At 37.2% G+C, this 20,807-nt stretch overlaps 1 protein-coding gene across 1 annotated transcript; it reads left to right on the plus strand.

Moving 5' to 3' along the window:
• The first annotated feature begins 4,686 nt into the window (after positions 1-4,686).
• LOC130986268 (uncharacterized) lies at positions 4,687-5,571 on the plus strand. The gene is made up of 2 exons (XM_057909659.1): positions 4,687-5,166; positions 5,248-5,571. Exons 1-2 carry the CDS (start codon positions 4,894-4,896, stop codon positions 5,569-5,571), a joined length of 597 nt encoding a protein of 198 aa, XP_057765642.1. The 5' UTR covers positions 4,687-4,893.
• The last annotated feature ends 15,236 nt before the right edge of the window (positions 5,572-20,807 follow it).

A 20,807-nucleotide genomic window follows, 5' to 3' on the forward strand; every position in this document is an offset into this window, starting at 1 on the left:
TAATGAATACTTTTATTTTTCCTATTTTAATTTAAACATTTTAATTTTCACCAATAAATTATCTAATAAGAAAATTAACAATTTTAAGATTAAATATCTCAAATTCAAATGTCACCGCTTTAAGCGAGTCATATCTATACATATATAAAAGCTGATCCATCTAGCCAAAAAAATTTCTCGCCCTTTTACTCAATTTATTTTTGGAAAGTTGATCTATATTTGAAAAGTTGACTAATTTATAGGATGATATATATATATATATGTATATATATATATATATATATATATATTTATATATTTAATTAAATGTAATTAAATCTACATTTAATTGAACGACATTTATTCCCATCATCTATATATGAAATTTATATGTAAAAATTTGTAGATCACTAATTTCAATTAAGTCTTTTGTGAGAAATATTCATCCAATAAATAAAATTCAAAATATAAATACATATAAATTGCATGGGATCTTGTAGTCATTTGCAAAAGTGAATATTCTTTTTGATTTACACGCAATTTTAGACTATAGATTGTTTTTGAATTCAAGAAAATAAAAAATTATTTACGAACTCGTAGCAATATCTCATATAAATTATTTTTGATTTACACGCTATCTCATAGATTGACTTCTAATTATTTTCAATTAAATCTTTTGGAGATAAACAAAAGAAGGGCTATATAAGGTTGCTGTTAATTTTTTGTTGTGATTTTTGCAAAGTATGACAAACAACAACAACAACAACAACAACAACAACAACAACAACAACAACAATAATAATAATAATAATAATAATAATAATAATAATAATAATAATAATAATAATAATATTCTTATTAATGCTAAACACGACACAATAGATCATCCAATCATATCTCCATAAATCATGACCCACATTGATTATGTTTCTATGTTTTGTCTAACAAATCAAAATACCAATATACCAATCAACTATCAACTATCAACGAAATTATGAAATACATATTAAGTAGAGTAAGGTATTGATTGGTATGCATGACTAATGGGATTTTTGTATCATCTTTACAGCTAAACAAAGGAGACGAAGAAGAAGCCCTATCTCAGGCATGCATGACGTCAGATCTAAGAGAGAGAGGTGATAGTGTGAAATGTGTAATTTGACAACATTCCATATATATCTCCAAAAAATGTAACAACTTTTTATTATCGTCAAACCAAAATCAACTCCATTATCAAAGCATCTCATTCAATATAATATATTAAATATATTAGTTTCATATATATCTCTCATCAAATGTGTATCCCCGTGGCCTATATAAACTAACTTTTGGTGTGAAATTTTTACTTATACTCACTTCTTCTTTTGATATTCATCATTTCTCTAATCACAAACATGCCGACCATATATGTGGTCTTTAGTAAAAAAATTGCAACCAAATAATGGCAGATCTGCAATGAATTAAATATGAGGCTATTTTATTTTGGAAGGGAAAGTTCTCACAGACCATAATGCAGGACATCAAGTATTGATACCAAGGATGACACTGATACCAGTTGATCCAAGACTACCGCTCAAGTTTCAACGGCAGCAGTTCCCTATTATTGTTTCTTATGCAATGACTATAAACAAAAGTCAAGGTCAATCACTCTCTCATGTGGGTTTATTTTTTAATAGGCATGTTTTTAGTCACAGTCAGTTTTATGTAACTATTTCTAGAGTTACAAGTCGAAGGAGTCTGAAAATCTTGATATGTAATGAAGACAAAGTATATTATTAATTCTACAAATGTTGTATATAAATTATAAAGAAGTGTTCCAAATTTTATAATAATAAGATGACAAGTTTGCAATTGTCTTTTCATGTATTATTATTTTCACCTTTATTTTTAAGTAATTTAAAATGTTAGTCTTAAATATATTTTAGCAGTAACATAGTTGGTATAACAATTGTATAATAAAATATTTTAAAATCATTTATTTTAGAGATTATACAAAAGTGTCTTTCAGAATGTTACAGTAAAATGCTTATATTGTTCGATGTCTTACTTAATCAGGTATAGACATCCTATGAACTTTTACGTAAATGGATGAATTTTAAAATAAGTTATGATATTTTTTATTATTTTATATCTTTATTTTAATTTTAATAACTTTCAATAAAAATATATTCATATTTCTTTTAAAAAATTAGTTAAGCAAAATCAAATTTTAACAACATATGTAATCCCGTGCATCGCACGGGTAAAACACTAGTTGTGTTGTTATGTTGCGTAGTTCTTGTTTGTATATGTGTATTATATGCGATATTGTTAATATGTTATGTCATGTGCTATGGCTTCCCACCTATAAGGTATTTTTTAGAATTGAAACTCGTAACTTTTTAGTTATGAAAATTAAGAAAATTGTTGGTCTATTAATTAGGCCACCAATCATCATTATATAGTATAATAAAAGGTTCCTACACTCACATTAATTCTCTCTTATATACAGTTATGTAAATTATTATTTTTTTTTTCACATTTTTCTAAAATCTCAAACTTGATGTGAGGAAAATAAGATACACAACATATGGACTCAATATTATTTGATAAACTTTTCTTTTTTCGTAATATTATTTGACAAACTTAATTACTAGCTAATAATTTATCAACAAAACTATAAATATTTATTTGAGCAACTAATTAATTAATTGGTCAAATTAAAATGATAGTGCAAAATAATTGTGAAATAAGAAAATACACATTGATATAAGTATTTTTAAATTCGATCGTATATTTTTCGTCATTCTTTCGTCGGCACCACAAGTCTTAGATATCATCTCGACATATTCTAAGGTTATGAATAAATGATATTGTATATTAAAATAGAGTTTAAATGAATTAACAGGTGCTAGTTATATCAATAATACGCATGCTTTGTACTGATGACCACTCGAAATGAACTTCAAGGTTAAGCGTGAGCACAACTAAGATGGGTGACCCACTGGGAAGTTCGTCTTAACGTATGCAATTAAGTTCAAAATACATTATAAATACCAAAATACTTGTGGGGAATAAATATAGATTGATTAATATATATACATATAGGGGAAATTTCCCCTAAATACATTATCTTTTCCCATTTTCTGGAATTGCACATCACCTTTAAAATCCGCCTCATAATACATAACCTTTCTTTTTCTTTTGGAATTGCACATGGTCAACCAACCACCAACCGAAAAAATGACGTGAATGACGAAAACGCCACATATACACGCCGAAAAAAAAAATTTAATTGATGTGGATTTAGGGGAAAATAGAGGATTTGAGAAATTAATGCCTTAATTCTATATTTTGGAAATTCGAATTTAATAGCAAAAAAATAAAATTATAATTTTCTACATGACTGCTACATCAATTAATTTTTTTTCGGCGTGTATATGTGGCGTTTCCGGCATCCATGTCATTTTTTTGATTGGTGGTTGGCTAACCATGTGCAACTCCATAAGAAAAAGAAAGGCTATGTATTATGAGGCGGATTTTAAAGGTGATATGCAATTCCAGAAAATGGGGAAAGATGATGTATTTAGGGGCAATTACCCCATATATATATATATATATATATATATATATATAGGGGAGGGCTACGGTAAAAACACTTCTTAAAATATAAATATAAACGTTTTTTAATGTACGAATTTTATCCAACAGGGTTATGAATTCATTAAACATGATTACGAATTGTGAAAAATAATTGTTTGATACCTTTGGGATTCGAACCCAGGACCACGAATTCATCCAACAAGGTTACGAATCAACCGTAGATCTTGATGATCTAAGGGCTGAAAATTGTTTATATTTTATATTTTAAGAAGTGTTTTTATTTTAGCCCTCCCCTATATATATATATATATATATATATATATATATATATATATATAAAAAATTAGCGACGCAAATAAATTCCGTCACTGATACTGACGGTCATTTCCGTCGCTATTTCCGTCGCTGATTTCAAACGACGCCGGCGTCGTCGCCTCCTCGCCTACGGACGGTCCGTCGTCTTTTCCGTCGGTATTTAGCGACGGAGGCAAAATTTCGTCGGTAAATTTTTTACCGATCACTTTCACAGCGACACACGACGTCCGTCGATGATCCGTCGGTCTATGGCTTTACCGACGGAATTTTTGACTTTAACGACGGAATTTTTCCGTCGGTAATCGGCCAGATTCTTGTAGTGCATCTCTTTCAGAACAATGTAGGCTCTAGGCATTTGGTGCCGATGAAGATGAACAAAACTAAGAAGTTTCTGACTCACCTTCTTTTATACGGATGATGTTCTGTTATTTTCCAAAGCTACCCCGAGTAATGCAGTAGACGTTTGGAAGATTTTGGATTTATCATCTAGGTTTACGTCATGTCCGATTAGAATTAACGTTTCTAGATGATAAAATTTTACATAAATATAAAATTATTTTTATAATGTTTTTTGCTTATAAATTATAACATAAAATGATATTCCATCAAAATTCAATAGGGTACAAACTAGTTTTATTTAGGGGTAATGTATTGAATTGGCCCACTTTCGATAGTAAATTTAAAAATTAGCATATCAAATAATTTTTTTAAAAATCGACCAGTTTTTGTGCAAAAATATAAAATTACCCCTAATATAATAAAGGGTTAATGGCATGTAAATTACTAAACTATATGCCAATTCTGGTTTAAATACCGAACTTCAAAGTGTATTAAGGAAATTCCTAAACAATTGATTTGATCTGATTTGGTAACTCTGGCCATATTCCGGTGACTAAATGATGACATGGACCTCCGGAAAATCCTACGTGGTCACGCCGGGATTAAATCGAAACACAGTCGTTTTGTGTTTTAAAGACGTCGTCGTTTGGATTCGTTTTAACTGAACTTCTTCAATAAATGAGTCGACTTAACCCTAAATTCACAATTTTCTTTCATTTCGTTTGCATATCATTCCAATCCATCTCAATGAGCAAGTATTGGAACAGTGAGACTGGAGAATCGTTTTCGAGCTCGAGCTCGTCTGACCTAGGGTATAACACACCCAACAGCCCGCGTTTTGCTAATTGGGCGGTAGGGCCAAGAAACTGCAAACATGGTCTGGCGTGTGTGAGGACTTCGCACACCCCCGTGAATCCATTGCGGCGCTTCCAATGCTGCAACCGTCGAGGGGTAAGTTAATTTTCAAATTTGTTAAATTTGTTGTTTGCATCATATAGATCTGTAAATAAGACTTGATTTGTGTTGGAGTAGACAAGCGCAGATTGTGGGTTTTGGGAATGGCTTGACCCGGAATTGAATGACCACTACAAGGACTGCATTACAAAACTCAGGCTACAAGTTGTTAGGGCTGACGAGGAGCGTGAAGAAGCCAAAATGGCCGCTACTTTGAGCCTTGAAAGGTTGGATGCGAGAGTGCGTGAAACCAATTCAGTGGCTATGGAGCTGGATTTATTGAAGGCCAAGAACGACGCCCTTGAAGGCATCGTTCGTGGACAGTTGGTCTTCGCACTACTAAATGGGTTGTTTGCGTGTTTGCTGTGCTTTGGATTAGCAAGTAATCTAGGATTTGGTTAAGGTTGTAGATAGGTTGAAGATGACTTAGGTTGTCTTCCTTTTGTAATAGATAGCCTTATCTGTAAATCAACTATCCGCAATATGAATTTAGTAATCTAAACTTCAATTTCCTAAGTTTGAGTACATCTTCATTGAAAAAGAAAGAGGAATTGGTAAAGATAGAAGATTCACAAAAGCAAAGGGATATCTCAATTAAGTCCAACATAGCTGAAATAGATATCACCAAGTTTGATTAACTGTCATCCACAAAATATACATACAAGCAAACTTAATCAGACCCTAGCATTCGAGTTTTTGAAAAAGGTCATAGCCATTGAGCAAGTATCTCCAAAATCAGTTTCCAAAAACCACTATTACATTCACATATAACAACAAAGTTCATAGATTTGGTGTAGGCCCTCTATCCTGCATGCTTTCTTGAGTTGTTGTAACAGCACTCACACCACTGCTATCCTTGATTGCAGATGATCCACCCATTTCAATTTGTCTTGGTTTCTTGTACTTGTGCAATTGAGTTGTCTTTTTGCTCGAACTCGAAGCCTGCATGGAAGTTGATTTATTAACAAGTATCTTAGGACACACATAACAAGATTAGTAAGCAGTATCCTGGGAGAGATCAACATACATGGTAGAAGGAGTTTCCAGTTTTTTCATTCACGTAAACACCAATACCCCGTAGGGCAGTCCCTCTGCCTTGGAATTGGCTTGACTTCCCTTTCTTGTTTTTATCAGCCTTGTCCTTCTTTTTGCCTTTGTCATTCTTTTCTGCTCCTCCTTCTTTCGAAGGTCTTCCTCTCCTCCTCTAGGCCACATTTAAATGAAGCAAAATTTGTAATCATTCATCTATGCTTGACAAATGTATAATAACTAATCAAATAAGTATATACCTTTCCCTGTGGCACAAAGAAGATGTCCCCCCAAGTATGTTTTCAGAAAGCAACCATCGATACCTATTACCGGTCTGCAGCTGACCTTGAAACCCTTCCTCAGAGCACTCAAACCAATGTAAAGTGCTTTGAAAGTATTATCGGCTTCTAAAAGAAGCTCAAACCTCCCTTCAGGATCAACTTTCCTTAACTCAGCAACATAATTCTTGATCATTGTGTAGTGTTGGTGAACGGAACCTCTCACCATCTCTTGAGCCATTCTCCTGGCCTTGTATAGTCTGTCCTTAGGTACTCTAACTTTAAACCTTTCAAGTATATCAGCACCTAGATCTTTAACTGAAAGATTGTATCTAACCCTATACACATTCAAGTACCTGCTAGCTATCCATTGAGAACTCAAAAGCTTATTACTCATGGCCTTAGCACATGTGTGATCCCAAGCACCCGACTTAATCATGAAAGTGCCATTAGCCCGGAGAGAACTAGCATAAAGGTTTCAAGGGCAGGGTGGAGTACATTTGGCCAACAATTTCTTCTTAGAAACTGCCTTAAACCGAACATATCTACCATTTTCAATGGCCCATGTTGTCAAAGCCGTCCTACATTGAATCCTATCCTGGAAATACATGCCAATGACAGGATGCATTTTGCTATGGTCACAGCTAGGATCATAAACAACTTTCTTTACCCTCAACGAATGTTCGAAGTCAGAATCTGTTTCATCGGAGGCAAATTCCTTTTCATCATTTTCATAATCAGAATGGTATGTGTGTTCCACTTCAGCTTCAAAGCCATCTTTTTCATTAATCAACTTAAAAACACTATCAGTCGTTTTTAGTTTCTTTCTCATTTTAAAGTTTTCTTCATCAGATATATACTCTAGGTCTCCTAAGCTAACATCTGACAACTCACTCTCACTAGGTACATAATCTTCTTCCTCACTACTATCATCAAAACATTCCATATTGATAAAATCATCAACCTCGGAATATGTAGCATTAGCTAGAGCTCCCCAATCACCATCATCATATGAACCCCTTTCACCCTCACCAGCAACCACACTATCGTCATCTCCCCCACACCCACTCTCACCATCAGCTTCACTAACATATTTATCAGTACAGTCAGTCTGTACTTCAGGAACACTCACCTCAGAAACTTTGCCCCCCTTTTCACCAAGATCTGTACCAATCTTACCCCCATCCACACATACAGTAACTATTGGGTGCCTACCCTTACATCTCAACATTTCCATTACACTTTCATCATTTGTTATTAGCTTGTGTGTTTGAGTAGTAGGTATTCTGTAATACAATCCAGACCAGGCCACATAACCTAATTCTTTCACATAATCAACAAGATCAAAGTACCCAAACCTATCAGGATCTAAGCCAATCTTATTGTCATAAACCCCACCTATATAATGTTGTTTAGCTTCATAGTTAATGAACCTACCTCCATGGCAAATATGTAAACCAAATTCATCGTCACTACAGACATAAAATGGAACAAAATAAATTAAAAATTTAGACAAGCCACACAGACAGATTTTACAGATTCAAAGCAACAACAATTGAAAAATGCGCGAAACTTTAACATGCAAAACCCTAAAACCGTTATATCCAAACATTAATGCACAAAATGACAACAACTAACAATTTCCCACCTATAGGCAACCAAGAGACAATTTTTTAACCCAAATACTACAAAATGCGACAACTACTGCTTTTGTCAGTATAAACAAAGAATACACTACACTTCTTCCTCAAAAACGTTAAACAAAAGTTCATGAAAGCATAATAAATTGGTTATTGAGTTACCTTTTCGCCATTACTGAATGGGACCACAAGGCCACAGATGCCCACGTTCTCGATTTCAAAGATCAGAGACAACGATAAAACATAATAAACTACTGGGACCTAGTGTGCTCTCCAAAAGACGACAACTTTGGTGAAGAAATGAAAAAGGGGAAGAATCTTCGTCTTCAACTATCGGGAGAAGAGCAGAAAGAATGAAAACGAAAGGAATGAGAAAAAATAGGGCGCGACTTTTCGGTTGTTTCCCCCTAAAATTAATAAACGACGTCATTTATTAATTTGCTATATCCAGACAGATCACACTTGGCGGCCAACAAGGTGCCAGCGCAACAAAAATAAGCCACGTATGTACATTACCAAAAATACCCTTGCCGGAATATGGCCGGACTTACCAAATCAGATCAAATCAATTGTTTTGGAATTTCCTTAATACACTTTGAAGTTCGGTATTTAAACCAGAATTGGCATATAGTTTAGTAATTTACATGCCATTAACCCTATAAAAAAATTAAAAAAAAATGATCACTTTCTTCTCTCCCTCGTAGCATCATTGACTTCTCTCTTTCTCTCTCCAAATTATTGATGCTCACACTCTTCCTGAACTATCCTCCTTCATGATTCTCACTCTGGAAAGCATGAATCCGTTACCAACAACATTGTCGTCGCCGCTGACTTCAGATCCTGTCTGCGGCCATCGTCCAAGGCGGAGCTCATCGCTGACATCGATATGAATAAGTAAAGCTTGGTTCCACCACCGTGCACATGGAAGTTCAGGCCATGTAGAGAGAGAGAAGAGTAGTGATGAGAGAGAAAATGAAGAAATATTGGAATAAATATAAGGTGCGATTGTTTAAGTAGCAATGAGAGTTTTGTTTTTATTCATCAGCCATTAAGATTTTGGTGTGCTATAATCAATCTCATCGTTATGGAGATGAAGAGGGGGGAAATCTCGCTGCTTTCTTCGGTGGGGCCGGGTTCTTGGTGGGGATGGTGGGGACGACCATCTCGAACGGGTTGATCGAGCTGAGGAAGAAGGTGGTGCTGGAATTCGTGAGGCCGAACAAGGTGCCGCCGACGCTGTTGAATGCGTCAACATGGGCCGTTCGTGGCGGTGCAGAGGGGGCGCCTTCGGCGCTTGCGTTTGGCCGAGAAAGAAAGGGGTCAGGGGGAGAGGGATGGGCCAAATTTGACCTTTTCTTTAATTTTTTTTTAATTGAAAAAAGCTTGACAAAACGACGTCGTTTTACTTGATCGCCGGTGCGTCCACATCTGCAAATTCCGGGAGACACGTCATCTAGAATTTAAGTGATGGTCAATGCATGTGCAAATTGCAATTAAATCAAAAGGCGGTGTATTGTGGAGCTATTTTTTAAGGTCATGTGCAAAATACAAATCCGATGATAGTTCGTGTATTTTTCGGCTATTAACCCTTTCAATTGTGAATTCTAGCTTTAGAACTCGAATTCACAACTAAGACTAATTTTAGTTGTGAATTCAATCTTTAAAACTTGAATTCACAACTGAATAGATAGTGTTTGTTGTGAATCTCAAATTCACAACTAACACTATTTCTAGTTGTGAATTCAAGCTTTAAAACTCGAATTCATAACTGAATAACTAGTGTTGGTTATGAATTTGAGTTTTAAAGCTTGAATTAACAATTAAAAATAGTGTTAGTCGTGAATTCGAATTTTGAAGCTTGAATTCACAACTAGAAATAATGTTAGATCGTTAATTCAAGGTTTAAAACATGAATTCACAACTAGCACTATTTCTAGTTGTGAATTCAAGCTTTAAACCTTGAATTAACGATCTAACATTATTTCTAGTTGTGAATTCAAGCTTTAAAAAACTTGAATTCACAATCAACATTAGTTATTCAATTGTGAATTCGAGTTTTAAAGCTTGATTTCACAACTAGACAGCTAATTGTAGTTGTGAAATCAAGAACATTGATAAAACAAACTCTCCTCACAACCAACATTATTGCTAGTTGTGAATTCGAGTTTTAAAAATTCAGATCACAACTAGCAATAGTGTCGGTTGTGAATTCAAGTTTTAATATTCGAATTTATTGTAAGGCAAACAACGAGAAATGCGAAGAAATTAAGGACACAAAAAAAAGGATTTACGTGGTTTGGTTTATTCAACCTACATCCACGGGCCAAGAAACTAGTATCGCTGTTTATTGATCGATCAATCTTCGAATACAAGAGATATAACTCTCAAAATTATAGAAATCACTCGTCTCACACAATCTTTGAACAACAAGTGTTTCTCTCTCTGTTTTTCTGCACTCAAACTGTTCTGCAAAAATTAGCTCAGGGAAGAAGATGAGCTGCGTAGGTTAGTTATAACTAACGCTGAAAACCTTCTCCAATCTCAGCCGCTCGATTAGATCTAACGGATGTGATATAATGGGATATTGCACAACTAAATCCCTCCGCCTTTCGATAATTGCAAATCAGTCCCTCGTGAATTAAAACGCGAGCTTCTCCTTTGATTAAATGCACTTTTACACGAATTAAGATAACAATCCTCCACCTAATTCGTGCAACACCATCTAATCCAAAACCAAACAGCAACCTAGCTTCAAACTCCGATCATCAAACTCCAAAGATAAACTTAAAAAACTAAACTAAACTAATCTGAGCTAAAAGCTCCTTCAAACTCTTGGTAACAGATTCACCAAATCCCAACAATGCACAAACTTCACAGTTGGCAAAGCTTTTGTTAAACCATCAGCAGCATTTTCATCAATGAGCACCTTATGCATAGTTACAATACCTTTCTCAATGACATCACAGATGAAATGTAATCTAATGTCAATGTGTTTAGACCTTTCATGAAAAGTTTGATGTTTCATAAGGTATAAAGCACTTTGACTATCACAAAATAAACTCACTGAACTATGCTCAATACCAAATTTAGAAACCATACCTTGCAACCAAATTGCTTCCTTAATTGCCTCTGTTGCTGCCATATATTCAGCCTCCGTAGTGGACAGAGCAACAACAGATTGAAGTGAAGATTTTCAGCTCACAGCTACACCAAATAATGAAAATATGTATCCAGATTGTGATTTCCTATTATCCAAATTGGCTGCATAGTCTGAGTCTATATATCCCATCAAAACTGGCTTATCTGATATAGATCTTTTCTCAAACAAAATACCTTTGTTCGAACTTCCTTTCAAGTACCTCAATATTTTCTTCAATGTTTCCCAGTGCCCTTTACCAGGATCCACCATATACCTGCTCACAACACTTATTGCATGAGCAATATCTGGTCTTGTACACACCATGGTGTACATAAGACTGCCTACCAGATTTGAATAAGGGATATTGCTCATTTCCTTTCTTTCTGCCTCTGACTTTGGTTTGTCATTGTCTGACAACTTTAAATGAACAGCCAAAGGTGTTGTAATGGCCTTTGATTCATGCATGTTAAATTTCTTTAACATCTTCAACACATAATCCTGTTGGTGAAGCCACAATCTCCCTGATTTCCTGTCTCTGACAATATCCATGCCTAGGATTCTCTTAGCTTCACCAAGATCCTTCATCTCAAAGGCATTTCTGAGACCCTCCTTGACTATTCTTATCTCTGATTTCTCCTTGCTAGCTATAAGCATATCATCTACATACAAGAGTAGATATGCCACTGCAACATTATTTCTACTTTTAATGTAAACATAATTATCACAGTTGGATTTGATAAATCCTAGAACCTTCATATGTTCATCAAACTTGATGTACCATTGCCTTGAACTTTGTTTCAAGCCATATAGGCTCTTTTGCAGCAAAAAAACTTTATTCTCTGATCCTGGTTGAACAAAACCCTCTCGTGGTGCCATATGGACCTTTTCCTCAAGTTCTCCATGTAAGAAAGTTGTCTTAACATCCATTTGTTCAAGCTCTAAGTCATACTGAGCTACAACAACAAGTAATATTCTTATAGAGGTATGCTTTACCACAGGAGAGAAGATTTCATTGTAATCTATCCCTTCTTTCTGTGTAAAACCCCTTGCCACAAGTCTAGCTTTGTATCTAATCTGCTCTTTTCCAATGACTTCAACTTTTCTTTTGAAAATCCATTTGAAACTTACAAACTTCTTATTAATAGGCTTTGTAACAAGAATACATGTTCCATTCTTCTGTAGAGAATTCATCTCCTCTCTCATGGCTAAGATCCATTGTTCTCTTTCGTTACTCTTCATGGCTTCATGGTAATTTCTAGGCTCTTGGTATTCAAGTTCTTCAACAACACTCAAAGCAAAAGCAACCATCTCAGCATGGCCAAATCTCTGAGGTGGAGTGATGTTTCTTCTAGTTCTGTCCCTTGCAAGTTGATAATCCCTAAGATTATTATCAACTTCAGTATACTGCTCATCGTGTTGCTGTTGTATCTCTTCATCTCCTCCACCAGATCCTTGAAATCTGGACCATTGATTACTAATGTGATCAAGTTGGATTGTCTCAGCTTCATCTTTTGAGCTTTGATCTCCCTTTGAGCTTTCTGCAGTATGTAAATATAGCATCTCTTCTTCATTGAACATAACATCTCTGCTGATTATCACATTTCCCATTCCTGGTTCAGTGCACCATAATTTGTATCCTTTTACTCCCTTTGGATATCCCAACATGATGCATTTTACAGCTCTAGGTTCCAACTTGTCCTGCTTTATATGCACGTATGCTCTACATCCAAAAACTCTTAAATGTGAGTATGTGGATATGGATCCATACCACATTTCATCTAGACTTTTAAACTCAATAGCAGCAGATGGCAATTTGTTTATCAGATAACAAACAATTGTTGCTGCTTCAGCCCAGAATCTCTTAGGCATGCCGGCTTCAAACAACATACATCTCACCCTTTCAAGAATGGTACGATTCATTCTTTCAATAACCCCATTTTGCTGAGGGTTATTTGGCACTGTTCTGTGTCTCCTAATGCCATTTTCTGAGCAGAAGTCACTTAACTCTTTGGATACAAATTCTAATCCATTATCAGTCCTCAAACATTTGATCTTTACACCCTTTTCATTTTCAACCTCTTTGCACCAGATTTTGAATTTCTCTAATGCTTCTGTCTTATCCTTTAGGATGATTACCCATAGCTTCCTTGAGTAATCATCCATAATGGACATAAAGTTTCTTCCCTTGCTTAAGCTTTATGTTTTTGTTGGCCCTCATAGATCTGAATAAATGTATTCCAAAGGTGCTTGTGATGTATGCTTTCCAGTTTCAAAACTCAATTTCTTACTCTTGCCCAAAACACACTGCTCACATTTCTTCAATTGAAAATCAGAGACAGTTGTAATCAGACCTTATTTTGAAAGTTGATTGAGACCATTCTCACTAAGATGCCCAAGTCTTCTATGCCATAGTGCTAATATATCATTTTTCACCAAATTGTTGTCTCCAATCAATGTTTCAACTGCTAGATAGTACAGACCGTTTCTTCTTTCACCTTTCAGAATGACCTTCCCATCCTTGCATACAACTAGGCCACCTTTTGTTGAATTCCACTGATACCCCGTTTTCTCCAATGTTCCAAGAGAGATGGGATTTATCTTCAAGCTTGGAACATATCTAACTTCCTACAGTGTTCTGGTACTCCCATCAAGGAGTTTAAACTTTATGTTGCCCACACATTTTACAGCACATGATTGGTCATTTCCTAATAGAACTGACCCTGCTCCATGATGCTCAAGCTCAGAAAACCATTCTTCATTTGGGCACATGTGGAAAGAACAACCTGAATCTAAAACCCAATGATGATCTATATGATTATCCATCACATTCAGGGCCTCTGCTGCATCACAGATTTCATCTTCCTTGGGTTCCTTTTTCTCACTGCAGTTTGATTGCTTTTGGCTTCTTTTCCATATCAAGCAATCTCTCTTCCAATGCCCAGGCTTCTTGCAGTGATAGCAATTTTGAGTATCATCATCTGAAGGTTTCCTTTCTTTGTCAGATTTCCCTTTCTTGGGATCCTTCTTGGCCTTTTTGAACTTGCCACCTTTTTGCTTTACAGATAAGCCTTCACCTATGGCCTCCTTTCCCTTTGATGATGATGAAATAGATGCTTTCTGGAGCTCCTTTGCTTTCAAAGCTGCCTGCACTTTTTCACAGATATGCCATTTTCCCTACCGAATAACATAGCATCCTTGAGATGATCATATGAAGGAGGCAAAGCATTCAATAGTATGATTGCTTGATCCTCATCCACAATCTTTACATCCACATTCTCAAGATCATCTATGATCTTATTAAAGATTTCAAGCTGATCTTCTAAGGGTTTGTTATCAAGAACCTTGAAAGAATACAATCTTTGTTTTAAATAGAGTCGATTGGCCAAAGATTTTATCATGTAAATTGACTCTAACTTTGCCCAAACAGCTGCTGCAGATTGCTCCCTTGCCACCTCCCGCGACAATTTATCTTCAAGGCATAATATGATTAGGCTATGTGCCTTTTCACGAATTTATGCCCATTTCAGATCTGCATCTGCAGCAGCTGTCATCCTTTCCTTCGAATCAGTATCTTTCAAAAGTGATGAGGGTTTTGCATCATTTTCTTTCAAAGCTGATGCCAAACCCTGCTGTGTGAGAAGTGCGCGTATCTTTATCCGCCATAATCCAAAATCGTTCTTCCCAGTGAACTTTTCCGATTCAATCTTTGGTATTGACATCTTGTCGTCGATCGTGGTCTCCCTTCCCACAGACGGTGCCACTTGTAAGGCAAACGATGAGAAATGCGAAGAAATTAAGGACACAAAAAAAGAATTTACGTGGTTCGGTTTATTCAACCTACATCCACGGGCCAAGAAACTAGTATCGCTTTTTATTTATCGTTCAAACTTCGAATATAAGAGATATAACTCTCAAAATTACAGAAATCACTCGTCTCACACAATCTTTGAACAACAAGTGTTTCTTTCTCTGTTTTTCTGCACTCAAATTGTTCTGCAAAAATTAGCTCTGGGAAGAAGATGAGTTGCGTAGGTTAGTTATAACCAACGCTGAAAACCTACTCCAATCTCAACCGCTCGATTAGATCTAACGGATGTGATATAACAGGATATTGCACAACTAAATCCCTCCGCCTTTCGATAATTGCAAATCAGTCCATCGTGAATTAAAACGCGAGCTTCTCCTTTGATTAAATGCGCTTTTACACGAATTAAGATAACATTTATAACTAATACTGTTAGGTCCTGAGGGTCTCGAATAGGTGTATGGGGGGGAATACACCTATGGGCTATTTTTACAACTTCCTCAATCAGAGGGATCTCAGTCAGAGATCAAAACGTAACTTTACATGCAAACACATACTCCTTTTTTACTGAAAACAGTTTTGACCAAACAGGGTTGACGACTGATACTGAAAGCTCTTCAGTAAAGAGTTATCAGTTAAGTTACTGGAACTTAACTGATGCAAATAAAAGGCTTCAGTCGGGTTTGCTAAAACAGAGATGATACCACTCTTCCTGACTATCACAAGATAGATCAGTCAGACTGATATCATACGCAGCGGAAATTAAACTTAGTTTCGCAATAGCCTCAGTAGAGCACGTTGTTGGTCTTTAGGTTTCTCTTTACAGTTAATCAGTGTTCAGTTTATCAATTGAAATAACACAAGTAAGAAAGTAAAACTGAAAGCTGTAAATAACATAGAGACTTTTACGTGGTTCGGAAAAACCCTTTCCTACATCCACGGTCGGTTGATCAGACCAACAATCCACTCCGCAAGTGCTTAATAGGTGCACTGCAAACCAAACCGTGTGCTTGCCGGGTGCACACAACCGTACCACTGAAGAAAACCCTTCTTTAGTACCCACGCTTCACTCACGTCGGATTTCTCTACTCAGCACAACCCGTGCTAAGACTTCTCACTCAGAGTCAGAGTACCTTCCTGAACTCCGAATCACTCAAACACTCTTTTGGGGGAGGTTTGAACGAGTGCCAACTATGCTACAAAGAACAAGTTCTTTGAAGCAAGTTTGACCTTTGGCTTCTGGGTAAATAGGGGTTCGCCTAAGGTCTAAGAGAATATATGTAATCAGCAGTGACTGATTTTAGCTTTGGAATTCTCTTCTTCGATTCAAGCTTTGGGGCGGTTAAGCTTTAGGCTAAGTAGTAATTTTGGCAGAGCTTCAGCTTATGTCGTTGAATCGGTGAAGGTTGAAGTGATCCTCGAGCGCTATTTGTAGGAGAACTCTTGAATAGATCTGTTGGCGTAGAACGTCATCAAGATTTCTTCCGTTGGAGAGCAATTCGAATTTGGGCTGAGGCTTCAATCTTCGAGGTTCCTTGTCTGGGTGGAAACGGCTCTCTTGATGGACAGGAGATGTGACATCTCTGAAAAGTAACCACCAGATAGGAATGACCTCTGCAGAGATAAGATCCTAAGATCTCTGCATTTAATGCGGCTGTACTTTGTGAGTACGTGGCTTCCTCTGAACATTGGAAGATCAGTCCTAGGAGGAATGTTCAACTGATACTTGACTTTAGTATCAGTCTATTGCGCGCATTAAGTAATCAGTTCCTAACTGATTCTTCAACTGATACTTCAGTTGGTATCTGCAGTCTTCAGTCTTCAGTCCTTCGTTCTTCAGTCTCCAGTCTTCAGTCTTCGACACCGAAAGCTAAACTAGAACCGAACTCTAACACTTGAGTTCAAAACAATTCTAGTCTATTACAAATACGACCTATGAATTTTGGTATCATCAAAACAAGGATTAGGATATTCCACAAGATTCCCAACAATTTCCCCCTTTTTGATGATGCCAAAACCACACAGCAGTTCTAGACAACAAAAAGACTGAACTAACAGTACAAGTTCTAAAACTGGGGTGAAAACAGTTCCCCCTTAACAATAGAACCTAAAAACTTGTACTTAGAGTTAAGAACAAAAACATTTCTAAAACAGAACAAGGAGAAGATAGTAAAACATAATCAGAGCCTGGACAAAGAGTCATTGTCTTCAGGTTGAGATAAAAAAGAAGTTCTTTTCATTAATAAAAGACTGATAGGCCATCAGTCGAGGTACAGAGCAAGACTTACATTGGAGTAAAAAAAGAAAAACAAAAACAACATGGGAAACCCATGGACTCCAGCAGTCTGCTTGGCTGCGCCTTGAACTTCTTGATCTTCATCTTCTGTCTTCGTGTCTTCATGTTCCTAAGCTTGTTCCACTCTCACTTGTTTTCCGTTGATTTGAGGTCTTCACTGGAACGTTGTCCTTACAACTTCTGGTGATCCTTTGTAGTCTCATCTTCAGTCAAGAAGGAAGATGAGGAAAAACCTTTGAGAAGGTTTTTCTCTGTCTTCCAACTTTTTCCCCCTTTTTGGCAACATCAAAAAGAGAGTTGATGATGAAGACAATGATCAGACGGTACCCAACTCCTAGTCTCAGAAGCTCTTGAGAAGATTCAAGAATAGGGTGAGTCCAGAAATACAGAAGAGGAGAACGCCAGTGATGAGGTGAGGAGATGAGAGAGACGGAGCAGTGGAGAAGGACAAGAGAACGTAGATTATGGAAGATAGAAGAAGGCTGCCTTGGAAAGAGGAGAGGGCCGCCTTATGAGGAGAAAGAAGAGTTGGTGAATTGGAAAGAAATAGAGAAGAAAAGATGGACGTGAGAAGGAAGAATCGAACCGGTGGCAGGCTGAGAAGACTAACACCGTCGATTCGCCGGCACAGGGTCTTTGAAGAATAGACCTGGTGCGGCTGAAGATGCCGACCAACAGCGAGAGGAGTCTCGTTGTTTGTTGCAAGCCAGGGAGGAGTGCAATATCTGCGATAAGGAAAATCTCCTCCAGAAACTGTAAAGCTTCTTGGCGCCAGGCATGAGGATGGAAGACACTCGCTTCGCTGGATACAAGTGAAGATAGAGCAAACTTTGACGTCAGAGAGACGTTGAGATCCAGTGGAAGGGTCCGGTGAAGACCAGGTATGTGAGCGTCATTCTCCCACTCCATGACTTTGCAGTCATAGATTTCTCCTTTAGTCGGAACAATTTTTCTCTGCAGCTTTGGAAATATTGAAAGATTTTCTCACAGTGAAGGCTGTGGAGATTTGTTAGTTGATGCAGAAAAATAGTGAAGACAACATGGTATAAATAGACAAAAAGTGTACCACGTAAGAAGATGAAAAGTTTTTAGAAGACTGTGCCTAAAATGTTTTTGAAGGAAATTTTCACGTCCGCCGTCACTGCAGGGGACTGAGACTTCAAAAAGGTGAGAGGCATCATTGCATTCTGTCATGTCAATAAGGTTCTCAAGAAATTTTATCACAGAGGCAAAAGGAGTTGGAAAATTTTTTGGCAAAAGATCAGGTCAAGTTTAATCAAAACAGATTTTCCCTTTAAAATACTTGTCCTTCTCGGATATTTCATTTTCCAACAATCAGTTAAAGTTTTTGAAAGAAACTGATCAGTTAGAGAAAGATTTTGAACTGAAACTCAAAACTCTGAACTGAAATAACTGATTTTAAAAGTAAGCTTATAAAATACTTACTGATCGACTGAACATTGCAGCCAGTCGATACCACTTGTTCCTGGTTGAATCATCAGGATAGCTTCTTCTTCAGATGAGCGTTCTGACTTCATTGCTTTCTTCATCGGCGATCGTAGACTCAGCAGTTAGTTGACCACCAGTCAGCATGACTATTTGAGAGAGTCTTCACGCACAGCTTCACTCTTCAGGGTTGATGAGGCTGATCTTTCCACACAGATCGTTGAACCTTTCTTCTGGAAGAGCCTTGGTCAGCAGGTCTGCTCTCTGAACAGCAGTGGGAATCCATTCCACAGAGATATTCTTCTTTTCGACATGATCACGGATGAAGTGATGTCGAATAGCAATATGCTTGACTCTGGTGTGATGAACTGGTTTCTGGGAGATTGCAATAGCACTGGAGCTGTCGCAATAGATTAGGACTTCCTTTTCGTCGATCCCATAGTCCTTCAACTGATGGACTAACCACAGGATTTGTGAGCAGCAGCTACCGGCAGCAACATATTCAGCTTCAGTTGTAGAGGTGGCGACTGAAGTCTGCTTCTTTGAAAACCATGAGATGAGCTTGTTGCCTAGGAATTGACATGTTCCAGAGGTTGATTTGCGATCAAGCTTGCATCCACCAAAGTCTGAGTCTGAGTATCCGGTGAGCTTGATGTCGTCGTCTGCTGGATACCACAATCCTAAATTGGGTGTGCCTTTGAGATATCGAAGTATACGCTTTGCTGCATCCAAATGAGCTTCATTTGGATCTGATTGATATCTTGCACATACCCCGACTGCAAATGAGATGTCTGGTCTGCTCGCAGTCAAATACAGCAAAGATCCAATTATTTCTCTGTACTTCGTCGAAGAGACAGATTTTCCTTCTGAACCTGGATCAACTTTCCAGTTTGTGTTCATTGGGATCTTGACTGATTTCATGTGCTGAATACCGAACTTGGCTATCAGTTCCTTGGCATACTTGGACTGACTGATCAGTATTCCTTCGTTGGTCTGCTTGACTTGCAATCCGAGAAAGAAATTCATTTCTCCCATCATGGACATTTGGAACTTGTTGGTCATGATGTCAGCAAACTTCTTGCACATGTGTTCGGATTTGGATTCAAAAATTATATCATCGACATAAATCTGAACAAGCAAGAGATCTTCTCCTTCTTTGAGAGTGAACAGAGTTCTGTCCACAGATCCTTTCTTGAAACCTTGTTCAACAAGATACTCCGAGAGAGTATCATTCCACGCTCTTGGTGCTTGCTTCAATCCATAGAGCGCTTTCTTCAGCTTGTACACCTTTTCTAGTCCTGCAACCTCAAAGCCTGGAGGTTGTTCCACATAGACTTCATCTGTGAGCACTCCATTGAGAAATGCACACTTGACATCCATTTGGTTTACCTTGAAACCTTTGTGAGCTGCGAAGGCTAAGAAGAGTCTGACTGCTTCCAATCTGGCAACTGGAGCGAACGTCTCGTCGTAGTCGATTCCTTCTTCTTGACTGTATCCTTTTGCTACAAGCCTTGCTTTGTTTCTCACAACGTTTCCTTCTTCGTCTTTCTTATTTTTGAAAATCCATTTCAAACCAATCACCTTTGCATCGTCTGGTCGATCCACAAGCTCCCAAACTGAATTCCGGTTGAATTCATTGAGTTCTTCTTGCATTGCGATGACCCATTGAGTAGACTTCAGAGCTTCTTCAACATCCTTGGGCTCTGTAGATGATAAGAAATAGCTGAAAATCTTATCTTCGTTGATGCAGTTCTGATTGATGTCAAAGACGAGGTTACACATTGATCTTCGAGTCTTGACGCCATCTGATGGTTCTCCAATGATGTTCTCCTTTGAGTGGAGTTCAAACCATCTTCGATACTTCTTGATCTCTTCTGGAGATGGTGGGGCTTCTTCGGTTAGAATGGTTCTGAAGTGTTGAGCACCTTCTGGAGCAGGGGAGAGTTGAGCTGGAGCTGCTTCTGCACGTTTAACTCGATCTTGAGCAATTGGAGTTCCCCCTTGA

Source organism: Salvia miltiorrhiza, chromosome 1 (genome assembly GCF_028751815.1).
Source record: "Salvia miltiorrhiza cultivar Shanhuang (shh) chromosome 1, IMPLAD_Smil_shh, whole genome shotgun sequence".
Lineage (NCBI taxonomy): Eukaryota > Viridiplantae > Streptophyta > Magnoliopsida > Lamiales > Lamiaceae > Salvia > Salvia miltiorrhiza.

Excerpts from the sequence above, each read along its gene's own strand:
- LOC130986268 (XM_057909659.1), top strand. The coding sequence starts at position 4,894 with ATGAGTCGACTTAACCCTAAATTCACAATTTTCTTTCATTTCGTTTGC. Across the intron at positions 5,167-5,247 it reads AATGCTGCAACCGTCGAGGG|ACAAGCGCAGATTGTGGGTT; the intron begins GTAAGTTAATTT and ends GTGTTGGAGTAG.